This window comes from Sus scrofa, chromosome 14 (assembly GCF_000003025.6).
Source record: "Sus scrofa isolate TJ Tabasco breed Duroc chromosome 14, Sscrofa11.1, whole genome shotgun sequence".
Classification (NCBI taxonomy): domain Eukaryota; kingdom Metazoa; phylum Chordata; class Mammalia; order Artiodactyla; family Suidae; genus Sus; species Sus scrofa.
In genome coordinates this window covers 31,689,459-31,716,918 of record NC_010456.5, presented here as the reverse complement: position 1 = coordinate 31,716,918, position 27,460 = coordinate 31,689,459, and the positions used below count along the sequence as shown (strand labels likewise).

General features: G+C 39.6%; 1 protein-coding gene across 4 annotated transcripts in view; it reads right to left on the bottom strand.

Annotated features, from left to right (window-relative positions):
• ATP2A2 (ATPase sarcoplasmic/endoplasmic reticulum Ca2+ transporting 2) overlaps positions 1-27,460 on the bottom strand; it is a 70,323-nt gene that overhangs the window by 28,063 nt on the left and 14,800 nt on the right. For 3 of the 4 annotated variants that reach the window (XR_002338285.1, XM_021072075.1, NM_213865.1), the window contains 2 exon segments: positions 23,896-24,034; positions 843-923 (listed from right to left, as the gene is read on the bottom strand). Coding sequence is in view for 2 of the 4 variants with exons in the window: in XM_021072075.1 (XP_020927734.1) it covers positions 843-923; positions 23,896-24,034 (220 nt within the window). In the remaining 2 variants the exon portion in view is untranslated. 4 annotated transcript variants of the gene reach the window in all.

Below are 27,460 nucleotides of genomic sequence, written 5' to 3'. Positions count from 1 at the left end.
TATCAAACAAAAACGGGAAAACATTCCAAACAATCCCAAATCTGAGTGTGCAAACTCTAGGTGTAAACATGCACCATTTGAGGGTGCTAACTTTTGTTAATCGCACATCTGATTATTGAAAAGTGTATCAGATGTGAGATTAGCATTCCAGGAGTCTATTTTTCCTGCCTAGAAAAAGAACACTAAGTAGGTAGTTCACTTTCCACAAAATGGACAACAACATTACTTCAACCTAAGAATATAAACTCTGCTAATGAAGCAATTTGTAAACTTTTTAAAAAAAATTTAAAATGTGTTTTAAGATCAAAACTAACTTTTAATAAAATTAAAAGACAAATAGGCCTTTTGAAATGAGCACCAATTCTGTTTTTTTAAATTTATTTACTTATTTTTTTGTCTTTTGTCTTTTGGGGGCCGCCCCTGCAGCATGTGGAGGTTCCCAGGCGAGGGAGGGGTCTAATCGGAGCTATAGCCGCCGGCCTACACCAGAGTCACAGCAGCGCCAGATCCGAGCTGGGTCTGCGACCTACAAGGCTTATGGCCACGCCAGATCCTTAACCCACTGAGCGAGGTCAGGGATTGAACCCACAACCTCATGGTTCCTAGTCGGATTCGTTTCCACTGCGCCATGACGGGAACTCCTATTTTGTTTTTATTTTGTTTTTAAATCATAGCTTTACCCCATATATCAGCAAAATGCCAATAAAGCATTAAGAAATACTATCTCAGAGAGGATGAAGATGGGATACCGTAACGGGATAGTGGGGCAGGAGTCCACTGAATTGTTAGGTGCAATCTGAAGAAGCCTTCACACAATAGCCTTCCAATACAGAGTAATTTACCTGTGAGAATTGACTGGTCAACTCTTAGAGTAGTAGATTTGATGGACGTTAATCTTATATCAGCAGGAACTTTGTCACCAACTAATTGGGGAGAAAAAAGGCAGCCAAAATAAGCAACTTTTGCAACCGCATACATAAGGATCAACCTGTCTCAAAATCAAACACAATTTCTAAAGAAAATAAACAGCCTATATACAGCATAAGTATATACAATAAGCAATATAATCAACTTATCCTCAGGGTCATAGAAAGTCTTTTGCTGGATAGATACGAGACTTGAATTACAAAAGAAGGAAGAGAATAATGATGCTTGGGCAAACAGCTCTAAGTACATATTTTATTTACATTCTATTTACACATACACACACAGACACACACAGCATGATGAGGGGGACTGAATTGTACAAGCCATGATTTATTCCACTGGGAAAGCTAAATTATCAATAGGAAACACATGCCTCTTTAAAACGATGCTCAATTAATCTCATAGTGGAAAAGGCAAGATAAAACCAGACAGAGAAATCACTTTTTTAGCCACACCCATGGCACACAGAAATTGTCAAACCAGGGATCAAACCTACACCACAGCAGTGACTCAAGTCACAGCAGTGACAACGTCAGATCCTTAACCTGCTGAGTCATAGGAGAACTCTGGAGATTATCACTTTTAAACTATCAAATTGACAAAGGAATTAAGAAAAATGCATCAAGTTTGAAAGCATGTATAGAACCAGGGCATCTTATACAGGGTGACTATAAGATATGGGTATTTTAGTATTTAATAAACAAAACACAACAAAAACCAGAGGCACAAATCACTTAGAGGCAAGTGCATGAGCAAACATTAATGAAAATTCTGTTAGTACACTGCTAACAAGAGCAAACTGAACATGTCACTAAACATATCATATAACAGAAATGGACCACTTAGTATTCAACTAGGTGTCCAGACTTTCTGACCACCCTATATATGTTGCTGAGTATGAAGAAAAAAACTTAAAAAATCTCTAGAGGAAAAACTGGCAATACATACCAAAATTGCAAAGCACAATTTTTTCACCGTATAAATTCCACTATAGACAGGCTCACAGTATGTGGTTAGTTTTTTTATTAGCAGTAGAAAAGAGACAACTCTATTCCAACTAAAGTGAAAATTTTCTCTAAGATATACTGTCCATTAAGTGGGAAAAACATGAGTGTGAAGCATCATGGATATGGAATTCCACTGCTAAGAGGAAATCCTCTGGGATGGTGTGACTGGTAACGCTGGGGAGCAGGGCATGAGTGGAAGGAGACTTTTCACCCTGTACCCTTTGGTACTTTGAAATGTGAATGATCAGATAAATGAATAAACTTCTTGCATAACCTCTAGAAGATCTTTAGGACAAGTGAGTCTTCTTTTCTGGCGAAGAGTTCCTTTAAAAACTCTTAAAGGGACCACATCTCAGCCCCTTTCCTTGATATGTCTGAAGTAAATGCCACAATGCAGACACAGGAACAGATAATCCAATGTTTCACATGCATCTTAAGAAAAATGCCCAGCATATTGTAGGTATTCAAATACTGTTTGTTGACTGTGTATACTTCAGCACCAAAGCAACTGGACAGTAAAAATAAGTGTGTACAATAGCTTTCCCTGACTTTAGAAGTCTTATGAAGGGACAGCTAAAAGTTAGGACAAATAAGCATGGTGCCCCCTAGAACTGTATATGATATTTTAAATAATTTACCAGACTTACCCTACCATACTGAAGTGGAACGCTATCACTAGTAATATACAAACTGGCAAAACAGCCATACTGTTCAAGAAGTAGCTTTATTTCATTAATTCAATCTTCAATTTGGTTCTGATTTTTCTGTATTTCAGAGCTTTTAAATTCAGGGAGGGAATGGTCAGATATTTGAGCTCTAATTCATGCAACAAACTAATGATCTACACAGGAAATGTGGTCACAAGGTGGCAGAGAAAGAGACTGTCAATATATAATCTCAAGAGGCAAAGATCATCCTTGCATTTGACTGCAGGGACACATTAAGTTAAGGTGAAATTCCTGCTGGAAATGCTTATGCAACAAACAGCAATATTCATGAGTGAAGAAAAAAGAACCTTTCATTTTAATATAATTCTGTTCACACTGCAATAAAGTAACCATATCCTAAACTTCAGTGATCTTCACAGATAAAATACTGCAGCAAGATGAAATTTTAAAACTTAAAAAAACAAAAAAAAAAACAAAAAAAAAACAACTTTTACTACATTAGTTCTGGCTCTCATAATTAACTTGATCCCAAATGACCTTGAACATGAAAAGAATACAAGTTCAGAGTTCCCGTCGTGGCACAGTGGTTAACGAATCCGACTAGGAACCATGAGGCTGCGGGTTCGGTCCCTGGCCTTGCTCAGTGGGTTAAGGATCTGGCGTTGCTGTGAGCTGTGGTGTAGGTTGCAGACGCGGCTCGGATCTGGCGTTGCTGTGGCTCTGGTGTAGACCCCAGCCTGGGAACCTCCATATGCCACAGGAGCGGCCCTAGAAAAGACAAAAAGACAAAAAAAAAAAAAAAAAAAGAAAAAAAAATTAAATTAAATTAAAAAAAAAAAAACAAGTTCAATGAGGAGCATATGAACCCTAAATGGAAAAATTATCTAAAAATGTTCCTTTGATGTCTGAGGCAATTTCTATCATGATACTAAAGGAACAGAAAACTTGTAACATGGTACAGAGGTCCCCACAGTCTCTATGCACATCACTTTAACAATACGTACCAGCAATCTACAAGGAGAACGTTTCGTTTTATACTGAATCTCTTTCTTTTTTTATTTTGCTTTTTAGGACCATACCCATGGCATATAGAGGTTCCCAGGCTAGGGGTCAAATGCCACAGCTACAACAATGCAGGATCCAAGTTGCGTCTGTGACCTACACAACAGCTCACAGCAACGCCAGATCCTTAACCCACTAAGCAAGGCCAGGGATCGAATCTGCAACCTCATGGCTCCTAATCAGATTCGTTTCCCCTGTGCCATGATGGGAACTCCTCTTTCTTCTTTTTAAACAATTTCATATATAAGCCTAGACTCATACTCTCATATACCTGGCCACAATTTAATTAAGGCTAGCAAGTCTGATATTCAAATTTAGAATCCAGGAGTTCTCTGGTGGCTGAGCTGAGGATCTGGTGGTGTTCCTGCTAGAGCCTGGGTCATATCCCTGGCTAAGGAACTACTGCATGCCACAATGCGCCCCCACCCGCCAACCAAAAAAAACCCAGAAAGACCTGAAAATAAACAAATAGAAAAACCAAAAAACTAAGGATCCAACAGTAGTATCCTGCTATATACGTTGCTGTGTTTCAGTGAAGCTCAGAGGATTGGAAATGAATGAAAAATGTGGTTTTTTTTTTTTTTTAGGCAGTAAATATTGAGATTAAAAATTCTTTCCTGGTACACAGTAAACATATAAGCTACTAGTTTAAGATGGGATTGATACTATATATACAGCATTTAAAACTATATTTATAGGAGTTCCCTGGTGGCTTAGTGGATTAAGGATCCAGCATTGTCACTGTTACGGTTCAGATTCCATCCCTGGCCTAGGAACTTCTGCATGCTTTGGCCAAAAATTAAAAAGAAAAGAAAAAGGACGCAGGTTTGATCCCTGGCCTCACTCAGTGGGTTAAGGACCTGACATTGCCGTGAGCTGTGGTGCAGGTTGCAGACTTGGCTCGGATTCTGCAGTCGCTGTGGCTGTAGCATAGGCTGGCAGCTACGGCTCTGATTAGACCCCTAGCCTGGGAACCTCCATTTGCTGTGGATGTGGCCCTAAAAAGACAAAAAAAAAAAAAAAACCCAAAAAACAAAAAGTAATATTTATACTGGCATTACAAAGAAACCAGCTATTTTTTCTCCTAAAAGTTTATTTTAAATAATAAAGGCTGTCTTTTTGCTGTACAAATATTGTATTATATACATTTAATTAGTGGTTAAATATTTAGGAATGAATCAAATGTAAAATCCTCATGGAACAAGTGACTGGAAAATTCTTAAAAGTTAACCACAAGTTTTTCTCAACTTTTCTTCCATCCTGTAACAGTCATTCTAATTGGGAGGCAATTAAATATTTAGGAATTAAAAGGTGAACTGAGGGCCTTTTTCAAACTACAGAATCTCAGGACCCGCTTTTTAAGAGTCTGGTTCAGTGCATCTGGGGTGGAGTCCCCAAGAATCCTTTTTTTTTGGCAGGGGGCAGGGGGTGGGGGGTGCGGGCACGCCCACAGCATGCAGAAGTTCCTAGGCCAGGGATCAAACCTTTGCCACAGCAGTGACAATGCCAGATCCTTAAATACTACACCATCAGGGAACTCTAAGAATTCATATTTTATTTTATTTTTTTATTTTTTTAAAATTTTTTGTCTTTTTGCTATTTCTTTGGGCCGCTCCTGCGGCATATGGAGGTTCCCAGGCTAGGGGTTGAATCGGAGCTGTAGCCACGGGCCTACACCAGAGCCACAGCAACGAGGGATCCGAGCCGCGTCTGCAACCTACACCACAGCTCACAGCAACGCTGGATCCTTAACCCACTGAGCAAGGGCAGGGACCAAACCTGAAACCTCATGGTTCCTAGTCGGATTCGTTAACCACTGCGCCACGACAGGAACTCCAGAATTCATATTTTAAAGTTCTTCAAACACACTAAAAACTTAATACAGATTTTTCTTTTCAAAAAGCACAGATCCCATGAAGGGCCTGTTTAGAATATGGGTTGTTTCTCATTTGCTAAGTGTGCCATATCTCTAGGCCGGGAAGATCCTGTATCTCCCAACACTTGGGAAATACACTACCTTAAAGTTTTACATTTACTTACACTATAAACTGAACTCTTGGGGTTCCCACTGTGGCTCAGCAGGTTAAAACAGGACGTAGTGTTTATGAAGATGCAAGCTTGATCCCTGGCCTCACTCAGTGGGTTAAGGATCCAGTGTTGCTGCAAGCTGCAGCATAGGTCACAGATGAAACTCGGATCCTGTGTTGCTCTGGCTGTGGTGTAGGCCTCAGCTGCAGCTCTGACTTCATCCCTAGTTCAGGAACTTCCATATGCGGCAGGTGCAGTTGTAAAAAGGAAAACAAAAAACAAAAAACCCAAAACTGATCTCTTTATGGAAAAGTACCTAAATAGCATAAATACAAACTGCTCTTAAAAACTTGCCCAATTTTAGCATTATTTAAGCTCACACCGTCTAATATCCAACTCATGTCCTCATTTCAGACAGCTAGAAGTAAAAGGAGTCTTGTCTAAGGAACTTCAGTTAAAGAAAGACTTCCTCTAACTTACTCTGTGACCCTGCTTTGTGCATTTTGTTTGTAAGAGTCAATTTAGGATTAAGTCTATTTGGAAGCAGATTCTCCAAGGAAGTAAAAGATCCATGAAAGCAAAGATTCAATGAATACTTTTCAACTAGGATATAATTTTCCTTTGTCTGTAGGCTTCCGTGAATTTCAGACAGAGGGTTTTGGGCCTGAGGAACAGGCAGCCCGTTCTGCTAATCACATTCAGTGATATTTCCCTGATGGGGCATGTAAATGCCCGTAGGGCAAGTGGTAGTGGAAAAATCTTACTCTTGCCAAGGGGATGCTCTGCAATTTCTTCCTCCATAAATTTTCTTGAGTTCAGGTGGTGTAATAAAAGAAAAAACTTTATAAGTGACCTACTATTTATTTAACACTTGACGCTTTTTTCAAATTCAGCTCTTTTCTCAAGTCTGTAGCTCTTTAAAACCTGCTATTGCAATACAAATTTCCACTCCGAACAAATTCCTCAATGTACACTTTATGCCAGGTTACCAAGAATGCAAGTAAGTCACTTAAAGGAAATTATTACTTAGCCACATTTTAAAACCAAACAAAGGCAAACTTTTTTTTTTTTTAAACCATAAAACATAGAAAGGAGTGTTTATAAAGCAGGATACTTTAATATTCTTTATACAACATTACATCAAAAATACTGATGTTAAAATGTGCACTACTCAAAAAAAGCACCCCCTACCCCCCACACTTTTGCTTTTTAGGGCCACACCCAAGGCATATGGAAATTCCCAGGCTAGGGGTCAAATTGGAACTGCAGCTGCCAGCCTATGCCACAGCCACAGCAATGCAGCATCCGAGCCGTGTCTGCGACCTACCCACAGCTCACAGCAACACGAGATCCCCAACCCACTGAGTGAGGTCAGGGATCAAACCTGCACTCTCATGGATACTACTTGTTGGATTTGCTTCTGCTGTGCCACAATGGGAACTCCCCAAAAAAGCCTTTTTAAAGTTGGTTACATGTAGGGCCACAGGTGTGGCCCTAAAAAGCAAAAAGAGAAAACTACATAAAAGAGCAGAAAATTACCTCCTAAATACCACTACTGTCTCTGAGGAAAAGCAGGCCGTAATAGAATTAATTAACCTAAATTATTTAAATATTTAACTATGACTCAAACATTTTCACTGTTTCCAATTTGAGTCATAAATTTTGTAGTCAGGATGAAGAAATGAAATTCTTCACTTGAGAAGCCCTACTTGCCTACTTAAAACTATTTCCAGGCCTCAGGGTGAGCATGGAAGGAACATTACATATTGCCATAGTATATACTACATTTGTTCCCAGTCTGATCTTTTTCCCTTTCTTTCTTTTTGGTCCTGCCCCTGGTATGCAGAAGTTCCTGGGCCAGGGGTCGAACCCATGCCACAGCAGTTATAATGCCTGATCCTTAACCCACTGAACCACAAGGGAATTCCCCCAATCTGGTTTTTTGAAAATATGAACTATGACTGAGGCTCATCTTTTAAAAATGCAAATGTCATGTTCTTTAAAATCTTTCAACAGCTTCTTTCTACTAGACTTTATTTATTTTTGTCTTTTTTTTTTAATCGAACCTACATCCTCATGGATAATAGACTTGTTAATCGCTGAGCGATGGGAACTCCTTATTTTTGTCTTTTTAGGGCCACACACCCAGCATATGGAAGTTCCCAGGCTAGGGGTCAAATTGGAGTTGCAGCTGCCTGCCTATACCCAGCCACGGCAACACCAGATCTGAGCCATGTCTTCAACTTACACAGCAGCTCATGGCAACACCAGATCCTTAACCCATTGATCAAGGCTAGGGATCAAACCTGCATCCTGCATCCTCATGGATACTAGTCAGATTCTTAACCTGCTGAGCCCCAGTGGGAACTCCTTTCCTACTAGTCTTTAAATTTTAGTATCCTAACAATGGTTTATAACACTCTCCATGACCCAACTGATGCTTTATTATTATTTTTTTTAATCACTTTCCCCTCCCTCTAAGCTTCAACCACAAACACAGTTTCTCAAAGTCCTTTCTGATTCCTCACACCCTCTAACACAAAGAGCAAGGTTTTCATTGAACTTCCAAGATTAGGGTGGTATCCCTTACAATGTGCCAACAGAAGCTGTCCTTTCCTTTCCTAACATACATCACGCTACATATTTGATGTGTTCTCCTCACTAGACTCAAAAGCTCCACAAAGGCAGAGTCATTTAGCTCACCACTGATTTCCTAGGCCCTAGTATTGTAAAGGTACAGAGTGGTGTCAAATAAAGGAAAGAAGTACCTCCTCACATTATTTTCTTTAACCAACAAGTACCAGAAACTTATAATATCACCAGAAAAGATAATTATCAAGTTTTTAGAATGTCACGAAGCTAGGAACAACGAAAAAAAGCAGGATCCAAAGGGATCGTAGACTTGGGAGTTTCTGTTGTGGCTCAGTGGGTTAAGAACCTGATTAGTATCTATGAAGATGGGGGTTTGATCCATGGCCTCTCTCAGTAGGTTAAAGAACCGACGCTGCCAAAAGCTGCAGTGTAGGTCATGGATGCAGCTCAGATCTGGTGTTGCTGTGGCCGACAGATATGCTCCAATTCAACTCCTAGCCTGAGAACTTCCATATGGCGCAGGTGCGGCCCTAAAAAGACAAAAGACAAACAAAAAACTGCAAAGAGATCTTAGACCTGATTGAGCTTAATGAGGTCTAACAGTGATTGCTGATTAAATTCTACATTTAGACTAAAAACAGAAACACATGCATGCTAGTAGAGTATTAGAGATACAGCGGGGAAAGAGAATGCGTGACAAAGACTCAGAGATTTTAGCTGGTAGGGCAATTAAGATCCCCAAAGGGTGACGGAAAAGGTCTAGAATATCAGCCAGACTCCATTTATATTAACTGCATTCAAGTCTGGGCACCAAAGAAGGCCATCAAGATAGTAAAGAGTTCAGAAGTAATTACATGAGCAACTGAAATAGCTAAGACTAACTTGGAAATAAAAATGTTAGAATACACCACACACTTACAACATCAGACTCCTAGTTCCAATAAGAACTGCCACACACTTCTGGACAAGTTACACGCTTCTGGAGTTTTGGTTACCTTCCTCCCCCAGCTCTAAAAGGCAGACGAATTTATTCTCAACTACCTAACAGGCCATCATAGGAAAAAAGAATCAGACATTTATGTGCCTCCAAAGCAAAAAACCTAACATATAGAACAACTATATTTTAGCTCCTTCTAAGGAAAATTTTGTAATAAAACTGACATAATATATAATAGCTAAAAAAAATTGGCATAGCTATTCCTAGGCAGGCAAGTTTCCAGTTACTAGAGGTGGAAGATAACCAGCTCATTAGATGCTGTAGAGGCAGCCCATTACTCACTAGGCAAGGTTAGAGTATACAACAGCTTGAATACCCACGGATATAAATTCCTCTTTATTACAAAAGAAAAGTATACTTTAAATTTTTTTTTGTCTTTTTAGGGCCCCACCCATGGCATATGGAAATACTCAGGCTAGGGGTCTAATCAGAGCTATAGCTGCCGGCCTACGCCACAGCCACGCCAGATCGAGCCGCGTCTGCGATCTATAACCACAGCTCACGGCAACGACAGATCCTTAACCGACTAAGCGAGGCCAGGGATCAAACCTGCAACCTCATGGTTCCTAGTCAGATTCGTTACCACTGTGCCACGATGGGAACTTCTGAAAAGCATGCTTTTTTTTTGGTTCTTCTTTTTTTTTTTTTTTTTTTTTGCCATTTCTTGGGCCGCTCCCACGGCATATGGAGGTTCCAAGACTAGGTAGGGGTCGAATCAGAGCCGTAGCTGCCAGCCTACGCCAGAGTCACAGCAACGTGGGATCCGAGCTGCGTCTGCGACCTACACCACAGCTCATGGCAACGCCGGATTGTTAACCCACTGAGCAAGGGCAGGGATTGACTGCAACCTCATAGTCAGATTCGTTAACCACTGCGCCATGGTGGGAACTCTTGAAAAGCATGCTTTTAAGATGAAAACCCTTCCCTCACTCCCCTCATCCAAACAGAGTTGTTAACAGTATTTATCATCTATACCTCTATGAATCACACTTACTAAAACTTCATTGAAATAGGAAAAAAAAAACCAAAAAACCCACAAACCTCTTTTTGCATTAATATATACTTATCTGTTGCATTCTTTTTTGTTTTTTGGCTGTACCTGCAGTATGCAGAAGTTCTCAGGACAGGGATCGAACCCGCACCACAGCAGCCGCTGCAATGACAACGCCGGATCCTTAACCCACTGAACCACCAAGGAAGTCCTGATTACCTTTTCTTTTCTTTTTAGGGCCGCACCCGCGGCTCTGAAAATTGCCACTCTAGGGGTTGAACTGGAGTTGCAGCTGCTGGCCTATGCCACAGCCACAGCAATGCCAGATCCGAGCTGTATCTACAACCTATACCACAGCTTGCAGCGCCAGATCCTTGACCCACTGAGTTGAGGTCAGGGACCCATATTCTATGGATGCTACGCTGGGTCCTTAACCTGCTGAGCCACAATGGGAACTCCCCTGATTACTAATTCTTAATCTTCACAATTCTAGGGAGGGTATTGATTGTCTTCATTCATGAGGAAAATGAAGCACAGAAGGCTAACTTGCTCAAGGTCACAGGTGTTTCACAGCCATACTGCAGACAGACCGAATTAAATCAGTCACCATTTTCAAGGCTATCTAGCTGTTTCTAATTTTCCTATTATGATGTCACACGGTAAACACCTTTGTGCACTTGATTACTTCTACGGTAAAGATTCATAGAAAGAATTTTCCTACAAATATATTATACTTCCATCAAATTTATCTCCTTGCCAATTCCCCACAGACTCAAACTTATATTTTTCTGAGCACTGTTAACACCAAATACTTTATTTTTCAAAATTCTTTTATTATCTTCAAAATAAAAGTTGTTTTATTTTTTATCAGTTAAACGTGGTGATCTTGGTGGTTTTGTGTCGCACCTAGGAAATGTGCTCCCTATACCATGCGGTTTCTTCTACCAAATTTCCCCAAAATCTTAGAGCAATAAGGATAGAAAGGTTGGCACTTACTGGTACTGTGACTTACCACTGGGTCACATGAAGAAGGGAGGAGGTGGAGGTGATTACAGGAATTAGGAAATGCCAGCCCATGAAATTCAGGTCAGGCTTCAAAATCAACTGGTCCATCATGATCTGATTGGGGAAACCTTTCTGAGTTTTCATTTCTCAGGGTTCTTCATGTCTTAGTTACTCTCAGTGCTGAATAAAGGGCCCTAGGTCTCTCTGCTTCTAAAACATCCACAATGACTTCTGTTTTACACTATTTGATATTCTGCATATATGTAAGTTCTTAGGACTAAGAACGTAGGTCTCTACAAAACAGAGATCTAACTTACAGGAACAAGTAAAACAGTGATTTTACTATCTGGTTACGGATGGCTCAGATCTACACCTCTCACCAGCCCTGTTTTCCCATTCTTCTCTACATGGGGGAAAAGGCAAAAGCAGACAGACCTTATCACCTTATTTACATATCTTTGCTTCTACTTCTCTGAACTATGTTTTATCATTTTAAGAATGGTGAAAACTGCTTACTCTTACAATGTCCCAACACTATGCAAATTGCTTAGCCAGATAACATTTTACTAATTATACTGTTTAACTGTAATTGGTTTTTCACATTTTGAGATATAAGCCAACTTGTAACACTATAAATTTAAGGTTCACAACATCTGATACACACATAGCGAAATTATTATAATTTCCTACAGTTAACTACAATTGCTATAGTTAATACCTACCACCTCTTACCAACTTTCGAATATACAACACAGTTTTATCTTACATTCCCATAACACGTTTTTCTCATAGCTGGAATTTGTACCTTCTGACCACCTTCACCCAATTGCCCGACTCCCTGCCCCTGGCAACCACCAACCTGCTATTTCTAGAAGTCTGCTTTTTGTAAAGATTTACATGTGAGATTACAGTATTCGCCTTCCTCTGACTTATTTCACTGAAGGTTCTATCCAGTCATCGCCAATGGCAGAATTTCCTTCTTCTTTTTCTTCTATTTTGGCTACCTCATGGCATATGGAGTTCCCCAGCCAGGGATCCAAGCCTAAGTTGCAACCTATGTCTAAGCTGCAGCAACACCAGATCCTGCAACCCACTGTGCCGGGCCAGGAACTGAACCTGCATCCTGGTGCTACAGAGATGCTGCCGATCCTGTTGGGGCACAGCTTCTAGGATAACTCCAGAATTTCCTTCATTTTTATGGATGAATAATATTACTGTGTCTGTCTTTATCCACCGATGGATACTTAGGTTCTTACCATGTTTTGCCTATTGTAAATAATGCCTTAATGAACACAAGAGTGTAGTTATCTCTTCAGGAGAGTGATTTCATTTCTATGAATATACACCCCGAAGTGGAGGTGCTGGATTATATGGTATACAGCTACACCTCAGAGAGATTGTGGGCTCATTTCCAGACAATCCACAAAAGCAAGTCACACAGAAGATATGTTTACACTACACTGTAATCTATTAAGTGTACAATAGCACTGTCTAAAAAAAGTATGTACCTTTATTTAAAAAGACTTTATTGCTTAAAAAAAAGCCAATCAACTGAGCCTTCAGTGAGTCAATCTTTCTGCAACAGTGATATCAAAGACCACTGATCACAGACTACCATAATAAAAATAACAATGAGGAGTTCCTGTGGTATGGGGGCTAAGGATCCACTGTTTTCATTGCAGAGGTACAGGTTCAGTAGCTGGCTGGGGAACCTCTAAAAGCCATGGGTGCAGCCAAATAATAATAACAATAAAAAGTTGGAAATATTTCAAGAATTACCAAAACGTGACACAGTGACACAAAGTGAGCAAATGCTGCTGGAAAAATGTCATCATTGAGATTTGCTCAATGCCACAAATCTTAAATTTGTAGAAAATGCAGCATCTGCAAAGCACAATAAAACTAGGTATGCCTCTAACTTTAAATCTTGACATGGATTTCTGGGAAGAAGGGCAAAAGAACCCCCTGAAATTTCACACAGGATTCTGAATGTGTCTTTGGGGGAAAGAGTCCATAGAGTTCATTAGTTCTTAAAGGGACCATGATCTAGAAATAATTAACTACTGCAACAGAGCTTTGCTTTACAAAATGTGGTCCACCTAGGAGCTTGGTAGAAATACAAAATAATGAGGTCCCTCTCCAGATCTAAAGATTCACAATCTATACTTTAACAAAATTCCCTGGCACATGAAGTTAGAGAAATAGCTCTAAATAGCTGGCCAAATCTGAAACCCTGTTTTTGTTTTATTTATTTTTATTTATTTATTTATCTTTTTAGGTCCACACCCAAGGCATATGGAGGTTTTTTCCAGGCTAGGGGAAATAAGGCTGCAGCTGCTGGCCTACACCACAGTCACAGCAATGCCAGATCGAGCCTTGTCTTTGACCTACACACAGCTCACAGGGATCAAACCTGCATCCTCATGGATCTTAGTCAAGACTCATTTTCACTGAGCCATGGTGGAAACTTTTGTTTGATTTAAAAACAGCCTTTGAGTCAAGGATGATTTTTACATTTTGAAAGGTTTAATTAAAAAAAAAAAAAAATTAAGGGGGGAGGGTCCCCTGGTGGCTCCAGTTCAATCCTTGGCCTGGGAACTCCACATGCCACAGGTGTGGCCAAAGGACAGAAATAATTGATTAATTAAATTAAAAAATAAAAACTCCCAACCAACAACAAAAAAATTAAAAAAAGTTTTTTCCCCCTATAGAGACTGTTTTGGGCCCTCAAAACCCAAAATATTTACGAGGTGGCTCTGGATCAAAAATTTGCCAACCCCTCTGCTCTACAGCACAGAACTGACTTTTCTGATATTTTTGTTAGGAATGTCAACAAGTATGGATTCGGTTTTTTTTAAGATTGGAGCAGTGAGGCGGCTCCAATCTTGAAAAAAAAAGAGAGCAAAAGAAGTCGACCTGGTCCCAGGTATACACATGATATGACGTTATCTGAATCACGTATCTTTTAGAGCCAGAAAGTGCCTTAAGAGTCTACTCCAATTACTTGATTCTGTAGGTTAATTTACTTTGTCCAGTGTTATACAGAATTAGGATAATACAGTTTCTTACATGACTTAGTCATCTTTCTATTTTACAACTTTGTCTTTTCTTCAACAGCTTTGAAACGCTACTTCATATGTTACTAAATTTCATTACTGCAAGATGATCATCAAAAGTAAAACTTTTCTTCCCAAAGGTAGTTAATCAAGTTTAAGAATTATCTTTTATTAAATAAATCTTGAAACTGCTGGCACTACTGCTGAACATTTATTTATTTTGTCTTTTTAGGGCCACACCTAAGGCATATGAAGTTTCCAGGCTAGGGGTCGAATCAGAGCTGTAGCTGCTGGCCTACACCATAGCCATAGCAATGCCAGATCTGAGCCAAGTCTTCGACCTACACCACAGCTCATGGCAACACCAGATCCTTAACCCACTGAGCGAGGCCAGGGATGGAACCCACATACTCATGGGCACTAGCTGGGTTCACTATCGCTGAGTCACAGTAAGAACTCCTGAACATTTATTCTTCACTTTAGGAAATATAAAATCAATTTCTTTAGAATTTAAACAAAGCAAATTCCATTTTATGTTGAGACTGTGTCATTTCTATCACTTACATAATCTTAAAAAATGATTTACCCCAGAGTGTACTACAAGACAGAAGTCATCTGAGGATATTTATGGCCTTGTGCTATTCATCAACTCTACGTTACCAAGATACATGAAGTTTGTTTTCAACAATCCAGAAAACAGTGGCCTTGAGAAATCAATAATACCCTTCCATGTATACAATGAATGAAACCTCCCAAATTCTAAAGACTTTTATGAACTTTATAGCTTGATTCACCTTAGCATTCAGAATGCTTAAAACACTGATGTTCATTTCTTACAAAATTATACTTGATATTACTTTTGGTTTTCAACCATCGAGAGAAACATTTTCCTGGCATTAATATAAAATTACTGTGGCTTCAGAAGATGAACATATGAGTAACTGTCTCTATACTTTCACTTGCCAAATCAATTTATCGCCTATATTGTAGATACTTGTAAGTCATTTTCTATGCATGCTTATGCAATGTCTCCTTGGAAAGGTTATTAGCCAGTATAGCAACATCTAAAATATAATTCCCTATATCTTCCCCTCAAAAAGCCACCCAGTCCAGTCTTTGGCAAGTTCAGCAGAATTATCCTATCAGATGTCTTCCAGAAACTAGCAAAAAGTTTATTATCTGAAATTAGAAGATAATTCTTACATCCAAATAATGACTACAAAAGGTTCTCTTTCTTTCTGCAAATAAATCAACAGCATACTTACTTTCATCTTCAAAATTGTTCACAATATTTCCAGTTTTTCAATTCATCAGAACCTCTCATATTCAATTTCATAATTGAAACAACAGTATAAAAGCTACCATGTCGAAGAGCACAATTCATGCCATTTATCCCTTTAGGCCATGTAGAGAATAGACTTTGACAAGAAATAATTTAGATCCACACTTAGAACTGAAGTTCATTTCTATAGTTTCATGGAACTGAACTACTGGGCTAAACTAAATGCTAAATTGCATTTACATTATCTAGATAACTAATCTAAATAAAAGCAGCAGTTAAAAAGCTTCAACATATAAAAAAACCAATATATTAATGAAAAGTTTCAGAAAGCTGGGGGGAAAAAAGCTTCAACATATATAGTCTTAAAAGTCTTAATAGGGAGTTCTCTCTGATGGCCTAGCAGGTTGAGGCTCCTGCGTTCTCACCACTGTGGCTCTCGTTGCTGCTGTGCGGCATAGGTTCAATCCCTGGCCCAGGAATTCCCACATACTGCCTGTGTGGCAAAAAAGAAAAAAAAATACAAAAAAAAAAAAAAGAGAGAGAACCTGAAATAAATGTTGCAACTCTCATTGAAAAAAAAAAAAAAAATCTTAATAAAGAAGTTCTCTGCCACGGCACAGTGGGTTAAGACTCTAAACTGCATCAAACGATGCAACAAGGGATTAATCTCTAAAATATACAAACAACTTTCACAACTCAACAGCAAAAAAACCCAACAACCCAATCGAAAAATGGGCAAAAGACCTGAACAGACATTTCTCTAAAGAAGATATACAGATGGCCAACAAGCACATGAAAAAATACCCAACATCACTGATTTCTAAAGAAATGCAAATCAAAACTACTATGAGATACCACCCCACACCAGTCAGAATGGCCACCATTAATAAGCCCACAAATAACAAATGCTGGAGAGGGTGTGGAGAAAGGGAAACCCTCCTACACCATTGGTGGAAATGTAAATTGGTACCACCACTATGGAAAACAGTATGGAGGTACCTCGGAAAACTAAATATAGAACTACCATATGACCCAGCAATCCCACTCTTGGGTGTATATCTAGACAAAACTTTCCCTGAAAAAGACACATGCACCCATATGTTCACTGCAGCACTATTCACAATAGTCAAGAGATGGAAATAATCCAATAATCTGTCAGTGGACACTTAGGTTAAGAAGATGTGGTATATATACACAATGAAATACTACTCAGCCATAAAAAAGAACAAAAATAATGCCATTTGCAGCAACATGGATGGAACTAGATCTTGTACTAAATAAAGTAAGTCAGAAAGAGAAAGACAAATACCATATGATATCACTCATATCTGGAATCTAATATACAGTACAAATAAACTTTTCTACAGAAAAGAAACTCATGGACTTGGAAAACAAACTTGTGGTTGCCAAGGGGGAGGGGAAGGGAGTGGGATCTGGGGTTAATAGATGCAAACTATTGCCTTTGTAATGGATAAGCAATGAGATCCTGCTGTATAGCACTGGGAACTGTATCTAGTCACTTATGATGATGCATGATGGAAGAAAATGTGAGAAAAACAATGTATATGTGTATGTGTGACTGGGTCACTTTGCTGAACAGTAGAAAATTGACAGAACACTGTAAACCAGCTATAACGGAAAAAAATAAAAATCATTAAAAAAAAAAAAAAGAACCTAACTGCAGCAGCTCAGGTTGCTGCGGAGGCGTGAGTTTGATCCCTGGCCTGGTACAGTGGGTTAAAAGATCTGGCATTGCTGCAATGCAGGGTAGGTCAAAGCTGTGGCTCAGATTCAATCCCTGGTCCAGGAACTTCCATATGTCTTGGGGGTGGCCATAAAAAAAATAAAATAAAATAAAAATAAAGTCTTAATAAAACAAATACCTATTTAATTGGCCCAGGTAAAGCAATGACAATGTTTTCCCCAAATGTTCCATATAATTCACTTTTAATGCCCTCCCAGTGCAATGTTCTAGTAATCTAGCAAAACTACCATTTCTAATTTGGATCTAAATATACAACCACATCAGAACAAACCAAACAAGAGTATACTGACAACCCTAAAAATTAAAATTATGACCAAGCTTCCTCAACATGATAAAGGAAATCAATGAAACCCACAACTAACATCTATTTCATGGTGAAAGACTAAAGGCTTTCCCTTTCAATCAGCAATAAGACAAGGATGTCTGTTACTTCTTTTCTACATTCTACTGGACAGTCTAGTCAGGGCAATTAGACAAGGGAGGAAAAAACAAAACAAAACAAAAAAAACACCCTGGCTGGAAAGACATAAAAAATATTTGTTTTCAAACAACATGGTCTTACGTAGAGAAAAATCTTAAGGAACCTCTGAAAACCTATTAGGATAAAAGAGTCTAATAAGATTGCAAGGTATAAGACAATCTGAAAATCAAATTAAGACAATTTCAATTACAAATAGCTTCCCACTCGCCCCAAAAGCAAACAAAAAACAAATAAAATGCATAGGAATAAACTTAACAGAAGTAGTACAAGACTTATTCGTCCACTAGCCTGGGAACTTCCATGGCAAGTGTGGCCATATACAATAAAACAAAACCAAAAAAATCGCTTATTACAAAGATACCATAATCAAGACTGTGTGGTACTGACATATGGATAGACATACATATCAATGGAGTAACAGTCAATCTGTAGCAGAAAATGGAGTCACCCGATTTTTGAGAAAGGTGCCAGGACAATAAAGAAGTCTTAAGTGGTGTCGATACAACTTGATATCCAAATGTAAAAGAAGTTGGATCCCTCCCACACACCATGTACAAAATTTTGGTGACACTAAATTATGTAACAACTTCTTAGATGTGACACCAAAAGCATAAGCAATGAAAGAAAGAAAAAAATGGGACAATCAAAATTTAAAACTTTTATGCAACAGAGGACACCATCAAGTAAAAAAGAAACCTACAGAATGGGGAAAAATGTTTGCAAACCCTATCTGAAAAGCCACGACACATAAAGAACTCTTACAACCCAATTAAAATGATCAGCCGATTTAAAAAGGAACTTCTCAAAGATGACATACTAGTGGAAAATACGCACATGGAAAGATGTTCAACATCATCAGGAAATCAGGTAAGTATAAATTAAAGTCTGAATGAGGTACTACTTCATGGCGAAAAAGACTCCCCCGCCTTTTTCAGCTGCACCAAGGCATATGGAAGTTCCCAGGCCAGGATCGAGTCTGAGCCACAGCCTCGGCAACGCCAGATCCTCAACCCACTGCGGCAGGCTGGCAATACCACAGACAAGCTGGATCATTAACTCACTGCACAACAGTGGGAACTCCCATGGCTAAAATTAAAAAAGACAAATGATGAGGATGTGAAGAAAGCACAATCTACATACGTTGCTAGTGGAAATGTAAAGTGCTGCAATCACTTTGGGAAACAGTCAGGAAGTCACTCAAAATGTTAAACATAGAGTCATAACAAGTCCCACAATTCCATGCCTAGGTATATATACCTAAGAGAGTGAAAGCCTACGTTCACAGGAAAATTGTACAAGAGGAAAACAACCCAAATATCCACAAGCTGATGAATGAATAAAATGTAGCACATCTAAACAATGGAGAATTATTGTACCATAAAGAAGAATACAGTATACACATGAATGAAGTATGACATATGCTACAACATAGATAAGTACTGAAAACAATACATTAAGTGAAAGAAGCCAGTCTCAAAAGGCCAGCTATTCTTATATTGTATGACTGATTCCGTTTATATGCCATGTCCAGAACAGACAAATCCCTAAAAAAAAAAATAAATTGTGGTTGCCAAGGACTGGGAAAAGGAGGGCAGGGGAAGTAATTACTAATGGGTACATGGTTTCTTTTTTTAGAGGATAAAGATGTTCTGAAATTAGTTGATAATCATTGCACAACTCTGACTATATTAAAAACCACTTAATCACACACTTTAAAGGAGAGAATGTTATGGCATGTGAATTACATCTCATTGTAGCTGCTTTTAAAAAATTGTGAACTGAGCCACCAACAAATTGAAATATGACAAATACACTTATGTGTACATTTACTAAGTATACTGTATATTCTCTACCAAATTAACTGCAGATGAAGACAGAAGCAACAAACCACAAGAAGTATGTGAGAGTTTCAATTGTAAAATTTGAGTAACAGTACACAACTAAAGAGTGGCTGATGGGGAGTTCCCGCGGTGGCTCAGCAGAAACGAATCTGATTAGGAACCATGAGGTTGTGGGTTTGATCCCTGGCCTCGCTCAGTGGGTTAAGGATCCAGCGTTGCCCTGAGCTGTGGTGTAGGCTGCAGACGCGGCTCGGATCCTGCATTGCTGTGGCTATGGTGTAGGCCGGCAGCTGTAGCTCCGATGAGACCCCAGCCTGGCAACCTTCATATGTTGCAGGTGTAGCCCTAAAAAGCAAGAAAAAAAAAAAAGTGGCTGATGGTTAAAAACCAAGCACTATCAAGCTTATCACTGGATCTAGCACACGCTTAAAGCTTAGCTATTACTGAACTCACAAAGAGATTTCAAATTATCTGTTCTGCACACAAGTTGCACAATAAGCAGGTTCACATTTGCTAACCTATTCCACACTTCTGTGAAGCTGTAAGTTTCATTTATTACTGAGAGCTTGCTACATGCTCAGCAAGATTACAGCAGTCAATGTGACACAGCTGTACCCTTAGGGTGCTCATTGACAACAACGTTTAATAAAAATTTTCATATCTATCTAAAACTAGATATCACTTCTGTTCAGCATCCCTCAGAATATTCAAGAAAGAGTAGTATTCAAGAACCCAACATCCAAGCACTGCATATGATGTTAGCAACTAGTATACAGTGGGGAAAGCAACAGAGGAAAAAACGGTTAATTATCAGGACCTGTCAGACACCTCACAAAGGTGAAGAAATAGGTGAAAGTGGGGAGTTCCCGTTGTGGTGGAGCGGAAACAATCTGAGTAGCATCCATGAGGATGAGGGTTTGATCCCTGGCCTCACTCAGTGCGTAGGGGATCCGGTGCTGCCATGAGCTATGGTGTAGGTCACAGACATAGCTTGGATCTGGCATTCCTGTGGCTGTGGTGTAGGCTGGCAGCTGTAGCCCGAATTCGACCCCTAGCCTGGGAACTTCCATGTGCCGTGGGTGTGGCCCTAAAAAAGGAAGAAAAAAGAAAGAAAGAAAGAAAAGAAATAGGTGACAGTGGAATGGGTTTATATTATTTGTACTGCTTAGAATACTTACTATGAGTATTAAGTATATTCATCTAAGGTGAGGGATTTAAACTTCTCTTTTATTTTTTTTTTTCCTTTTTACCCGCACTTGGCGGTTCCTTAGCCAGGGATCAAATCCGAGACACATCTGTGACCTTCACCACAGCTGTAGTAACGCTGGATCCTTAACCCACTGCGCTGGGCCAGGGATCCAACTGGCAATGCCAGAGATAAGCCAGATCATTAACTCACTGAATCACAGTAGAAACTCCTAAACTCATCTTTTAATGTGTTTTTTTGAATATTAAAAGAAAGGCAGTGGTTGCCAGGACCTAGAGGTAGGAGGTAAAGGAAAATTACTGTTCAGTGGAAAAAGTTTCAGTTTGGGAAGATGAAAAAGTTCTGTAGACACAGCGGCACAATGGTGTGAATGCACTTAATGCCACAGAACTATACCTTAAACATGGCTAAAGTGGGAGTTCCCTTGTGGTGCAGGGCCTAGGGACTTTCACACACAAAGGTTAAAATGGTAAGCTTTATGTTACGTATATTTTACCGTAACATCCACAAATAAAATAAGAAAGGGATACTACTTCTATGTCACACACGCTATGAATCAATCAATATCTGTCTTTGCTCAACTCTTAAATGAAACATATAAAACACTACATATAGGGAACGGAATTTCACACTGGGCCAGAGTAGTCAGGTAGGTCCAGATTATAACCAAAGCTTTGCCACTGTTAGAAGTGTGCATTCTCTTGTTAACTAGGTGGGTTAGAAATTTACTGAGATGGGGAGTTCCCCTCATGGCTCAGTAGAAACGAATGTGACTAGTATCCAAGAGGATGAAGGTTCGATCCCTGGCCTTGCTCAGTGGGTTAAGGATCCAACGTTGCTGTGAGCTGTGGTGGAGGCTGGCAGCTACAGTTCCAGTTCAACCCCAGCTTGGGAACCTCCATATGCTGAAGGTGTGGCCCTAAAAAGAAAAAATTTTTTTTTAAAAAACTAAGAACAACACAAAACAAAACCCTAAAAAAAAAAAAAAAAAAAGGAAAGAAATTTACTGAGATGGGAAAGGCCAGAGAGAAACAGAATCCAGAGGAAAAGAGAAACCAAAACCACTTCCACTGAAGAAAAGCTGGTCTTGCTTCACTTCTTCAAAAGGGAAGAGGAAGAGGATTCCTTGAGGGTCAAGCTTACATTTTTTCCTCTGATGCTGTAAACCACTGCCATCTACTGATGCAAACCAAGGATAAATGCTTTGGGGGTAATTTCTCTAAGTTTTCAAACAGATATAATACACTGAAATAGCCCAACTAGCATACCAATTCTTATAACATCTTTGAGAGGCTGAATGTATATTACCACTCCAAGCTGGAGAAATGGAAGCATACAAACAGAATCTAGTGCAATATTTAGGTGATCTGCAACCGCATGTACCACATAATACTTGTGCAAAGACAAACTATCCATCACCACCCAGTCAGCTAAACTAGAAATCCTGTCAGTATCTTTGATTCTACACCCTACTTACCCACCCCCATATCCATTTAGTTACCAAAACATGTTGTTTAACACCTAAATCTGAGGTTCACTTTTCAGATTATACATGGCCATAATTCCATGGCTAAAGGAGATTCAGAGTTAATATTTTGGTTTGAAATCTGGTAAAAACTTCTCATAAGTGCCCCCAGATGATTTTGATGTGCACCCTGCTTAAAAACCACCATTCAAGGAGTTCCTGTCATGGCTCAGTGGAAATGAATCTGACTAGCATCCCTGAGGACTCGGGCTCAATCCCTGGGCCCTCGCTCAGTGGGTTAAGGATCTGGCATTGCCCTGAACTATGGTGTAGGTTGCAGAAGTGGCTCGGATCTGGTGTTGCTGTTTCCGTGGTGTAGGCTGGCAACTACAGCTCCAATTGGACCCCTAGCCTGGGAACCTCCACATGCCGCGGGGGCAGCCCTAAAAAGACCCCCCCCCCTATTCATAAATTCACAATCTTTCCCTCATTATTCTTCCCCTCCCCCCATTATTATTATTATTACTTTTGGTCTCTGTTACTTTTGTTCACACTACTAAGCAAGCTCTTAGGTCACTTGCACAAACTTTGTAGTCCTAAGTAGTCAGTATGTTGGTATACAGGCAACACTACTCTTCTGGAAGAACAATGACAAAAATTAAGAATAAAAGAATACCTATCACACGGTAATTTACTTTCGGAGGCCAAAACTGCACAGCACAGGTCAAGAGATGCAGCTGAGTTCTCTTCATTAAAATGAGTAAGACAATAAAGACAAAGCACACCTTCCCCACAAGTCAGGGTAAGTATTACTATGAGACAATTCAAAAGAAAACAAGTATTCTGAGTTCAGGAGGGTATGAAAAACCATGATTTGAATAACCCAAAGTAATGATTCCCCAGCAACAAGATTAGACTTTTCTGACTGGCTCCAGGGGCATTCTAGACTGCCTGAAAACACTGGCAGGGAGGGTATGGACTTCTGCGAGGTTTGTGTAGAGCTCTGGCCTTGCAGTGGATTCCCTAACTTGTAAAGCCCAAGTAGAAACCCTAGGCCATATAAGTATTTTTAAATAGAGCTTTTAGTCATGAAATTACCCTTAACCATCAACTTACTTTCACAGTTGCAAGTTAGACTTAGTACTTGTGCCAACAGTCAAAACAGGAAAAACGAAGTAGCCACTAATTAGTATTCTAACAAACTGCTCACTACAACTGTCAGATTAAGTTCATTATTTCACTAGCACTAATATTCTACAACTACTATAGTAAAAGCAGTAAGTACAATAATTCAAAACACCTTGTTTAAAAAAAAGAAAAAAACACCATAACCACATGAAGAGAGGTGCCAAAATATTTAAAAATAATTTTACAGAAAACCTGATTTGTTTGGATGGCACTAATCTGTTAATACAATTGATTCATAAGAGCTTAACTTTTAAAACAATTATGAGCCTCGAGAAAAGGACTACATTCAGATATACAACCTAAAATAAAACAAAAATGACAAACTCAACTCACCAGCAATTTCTACAATATCACCAGGAACTATGTCTTTAGCTTTAATTCGTTGTACACTCTTCCTGTCCTGTCGATACACTTTGCCCATTTCAGGCTCATACTCCTTAAGGGCTTCGATGGCATTTTCTGCATTCCTTTCCTGTAAAGAAGAAAACAAAAGATAAAAGTAGTAAACACAGCCTGCCACTGCCAAGTATTTCCAGCCCTAGGAATCAAATTTTTAGAGTCTTAACCTAAACTTTAAGGGAAAAAAAAGATACAAGAGATTCTTATTAATGACATTTGTAGTAAATGATTCACATCTTAAGGCAGTAAACAAGAGACCTTTATGATTCTGTATTAAAAATGAAAAAAATAAGCACCCTAAGAAGGGTAAGGAGATAAAATCAGTGTAGAGAAGTAGTTACAGAACCTGCTGTCCCTAAGCACACTATACAACATGGCCCTCACCTTTAGCCAAATACATTCACAGCATTAAATCAATCCTGTCTCCCCCCAGGCTTTTCCACTCAACAGCTATGTGACTATGAATAACTTACACAACACACAGGTTTATACACAGAACCAGGACACTAACAGTACCTACCCTCGAGGGTTGTAAGTCACAAGCTATACGTAACTGCTTAGTCTGTTTTGGCAAATAGCAAATGCTTTGAGTGACGAATTAAGAAAATCAAGTTACGTCTCAAAAAATTCTAAATCTCTCTCCAGTGGAAAAGACTGGAATAGCTGGAAACACTGCCAGCCACATATCATTTTACCATAATATCATATATGAATGTGTCAAGACTTAGTCACACAGAATTTCTTTCCTAATTTCAAAATAAGATGTAGAATCTAAATGAGTCATATTAGAGGAGGAAAAAAAAGCTGAGGGAAAGTTCCTCTAGAGGGGAGGGGAAAAAAAGGAAAAGCTTGTGTTCAATTTATCTCCTCTCTTTTTTTTGGCCGCAGCTGCCACATATAGAAATTCCTGAGCCAGGCATCAATCTGAGCTATAGCTACAGTAACGCCCGATCCCTAACATGCTGTTCCACAGCAGTACTCCCTCCCATCTTCTCTCCTTTTAAAAAATAAGCAATTAGGAGTCAGAAGCAAGTCTACAAAGCACATGCCCAGATGAGGTTACTTAATGAACAAGGAAAATAATTATTTCTCTCATACTTTTTTCCTTCAATATAAGGGAAAAATTTAATTTAATCTTGGATGAAATTTCTGCTTAATGTTATGTGATCTCATTTCTCCCCTTGTTGTAAATAGTATGATCTGTTGTGAAAAGTCCCTAAACTTGCTTAAAAGAGCATTTAGATGACACAAAACTGAAAACTAATGGCATGTGTGTCACTTTTTTATGTATGCATCCCAGAAAAAGAATAGGAAACCTTAAAAATGACAAATTCACGACAAAGATAATTTTAATTCCACATCAGATCTGCTTCAAAAATGAGTATATCGGGGAGTTCCCGTCGTGGCTTAGTGGTTAATGAATCCGACTAGGAACCATGAGGTTGCGGGTTGGATCCCTGGCCTTGCTCAGTGGGTTAAGAATCTGGCGTTGCTGTGAGCTGTGGTGTAGGTTGCAGACTTGGCTCGGATCTGGTGTTGCTGTGGCTCTGGCGTAGGCCGGTGGCTACAGCTCTGATTCGACCCCTAGTCTGGGAACCTCCATATGCCATGGGAGCGGCCCAAGAAATGGTAAAAAGACAAAAAAAAAAAAAAAAAAAAGGAGTATATCGGAGTTCCCATTGTGGCTCAGCACTTACAAACCCGACTAGTATCCACAAGGGTGCGGATTTGATCCCTGGCGTCACCCAGTGGGTTAACGACGCAGTGTTGCCGTAGGTGCGGCATAGGTTGTAAACTTGGCTCGGATCTGTCATTGCTGTGGCAAAGGCTGGCAACTGTAGCTCCAATTTGACTCCTAGCCTGGGAACTTCCATATGCTGCTGGTGCAGCCCTAAAAAAAAGGGGATGAGTATATCTTCATTGCCTTGTAATAACAGGAATACCAGCATATCTACCTCTATTAATGTCACTGCTAAAAATGTCCTTCAGATTAAATTCAAATGTTACTGATATTGTACAAATTCTGAGTATTGCTGCTACTCAGTCAAATTTGAAACTACTTTCTTCTAAGAATTTCTTCTCCCTAAATCTATGACTTGTGGCCATTCTTTTTCTCCTTCTTTCAATTTAGTTTACCTAGCCTGATCAAGGTTAGGAAGATGTCCTATTACAGACGGCCAACAGGCACATGAAAAGATGCTCAATATCGCTAATTATTAGAGAAATGCAAATCCAAACTACAATGAGGTACCACCTTACACCAGTCAGAATGGTCATCATTAAAAAGTGTACAGGCATTCCTGTTATGGAGCAATGGGATCAGTGGTGTCTCTGGAGCACAAGGATGCGGGATTGATCCCCAGCCTGTCACAGCAGGTTAAGGATCCAGTGTTTCTGCAGCTGCAGCATAGATGGCAACTGTGGCTTGGATCTGACTCCTGGCCCAGAAACTCCATACGCTGCAGAGCCAAAAAAAAAAAAGGAAAAAAGGTCTACAAATAACAAATGCTGGAGAGGGTGTGGAGAAAAGGGAACCCTCCTACACTCTTGGTGAGAATGTAGATTGGTGCAGCCCTCATGGAGAACCTCAAAAAACTAAAATTAGAGCTACCATATGATCCAGCAATCCCACTCCTGGGCATATATCTGGACAAAACTGTAATTCGGAAAAAAAAAATAAATGCAGTGTGCGGAAGGGGGTGGGCAGTACGGGGCGGGATCACTAGGGAGATAGCAGGAAGGCTTGTGTGCCTGCCCCGGCCCAGGCCCTCAGCTCCCACACGGTGGGCCTAGCTCAGCCACAATCACGGTGATCCTCATCTTTAACAACGATGGAGGCCATGGCTCTCCAAGTTCTAGCAGCCCTACAGTGAAGATACACAGGAAATCATCAGGGAGACATTCCATTTGGAATGAGAGATGAATATGGTGTAATTTCCTCGAAGGAAGACTATTAATAGGAGGATCTGACAACAAACTGATTTATACACAATACGCAACATTATATTTTGTCTTTTGTGTGGATTCTTCAGAAAGTGAACTTGGCATTTTAGATCTAATTCAAGTATTTACGGAAATAGCACAGATAAGTGTTTTAAACAGGAGAAATCTAAGACTGGCTTAGCAGGCGCTCTAGCCTGTGCTGGATCAGCTGAGACTCCAAGAAATATTAACAATGGTGACATGAGTATAAAAGTGCCAAACTTGCCTTCTTTAAAAGTCAACTCCAAAAACAAAAACAAACCTAAACCCAAAAAACAAAACAAAAAACCACAACAAAAAAAAGGAGTTCCCATTGTGGCGCAGCGGAAATGAATCCAACGAGGAACCATGAGGTTGCAGGTTCGATCCCTGGCCTCTCTCAGTGAGTTAGGGATCAGGCGTTGCTGTGAGCTGTGGTGTAGGTCGCAGACTTGGTTCGGATCTGGTGTTGCTGTGGTTCTGGCATAGGCTGTCAGCAACAGCTCTGGACCCATAGCCTGGGAACCTCCATATGCCG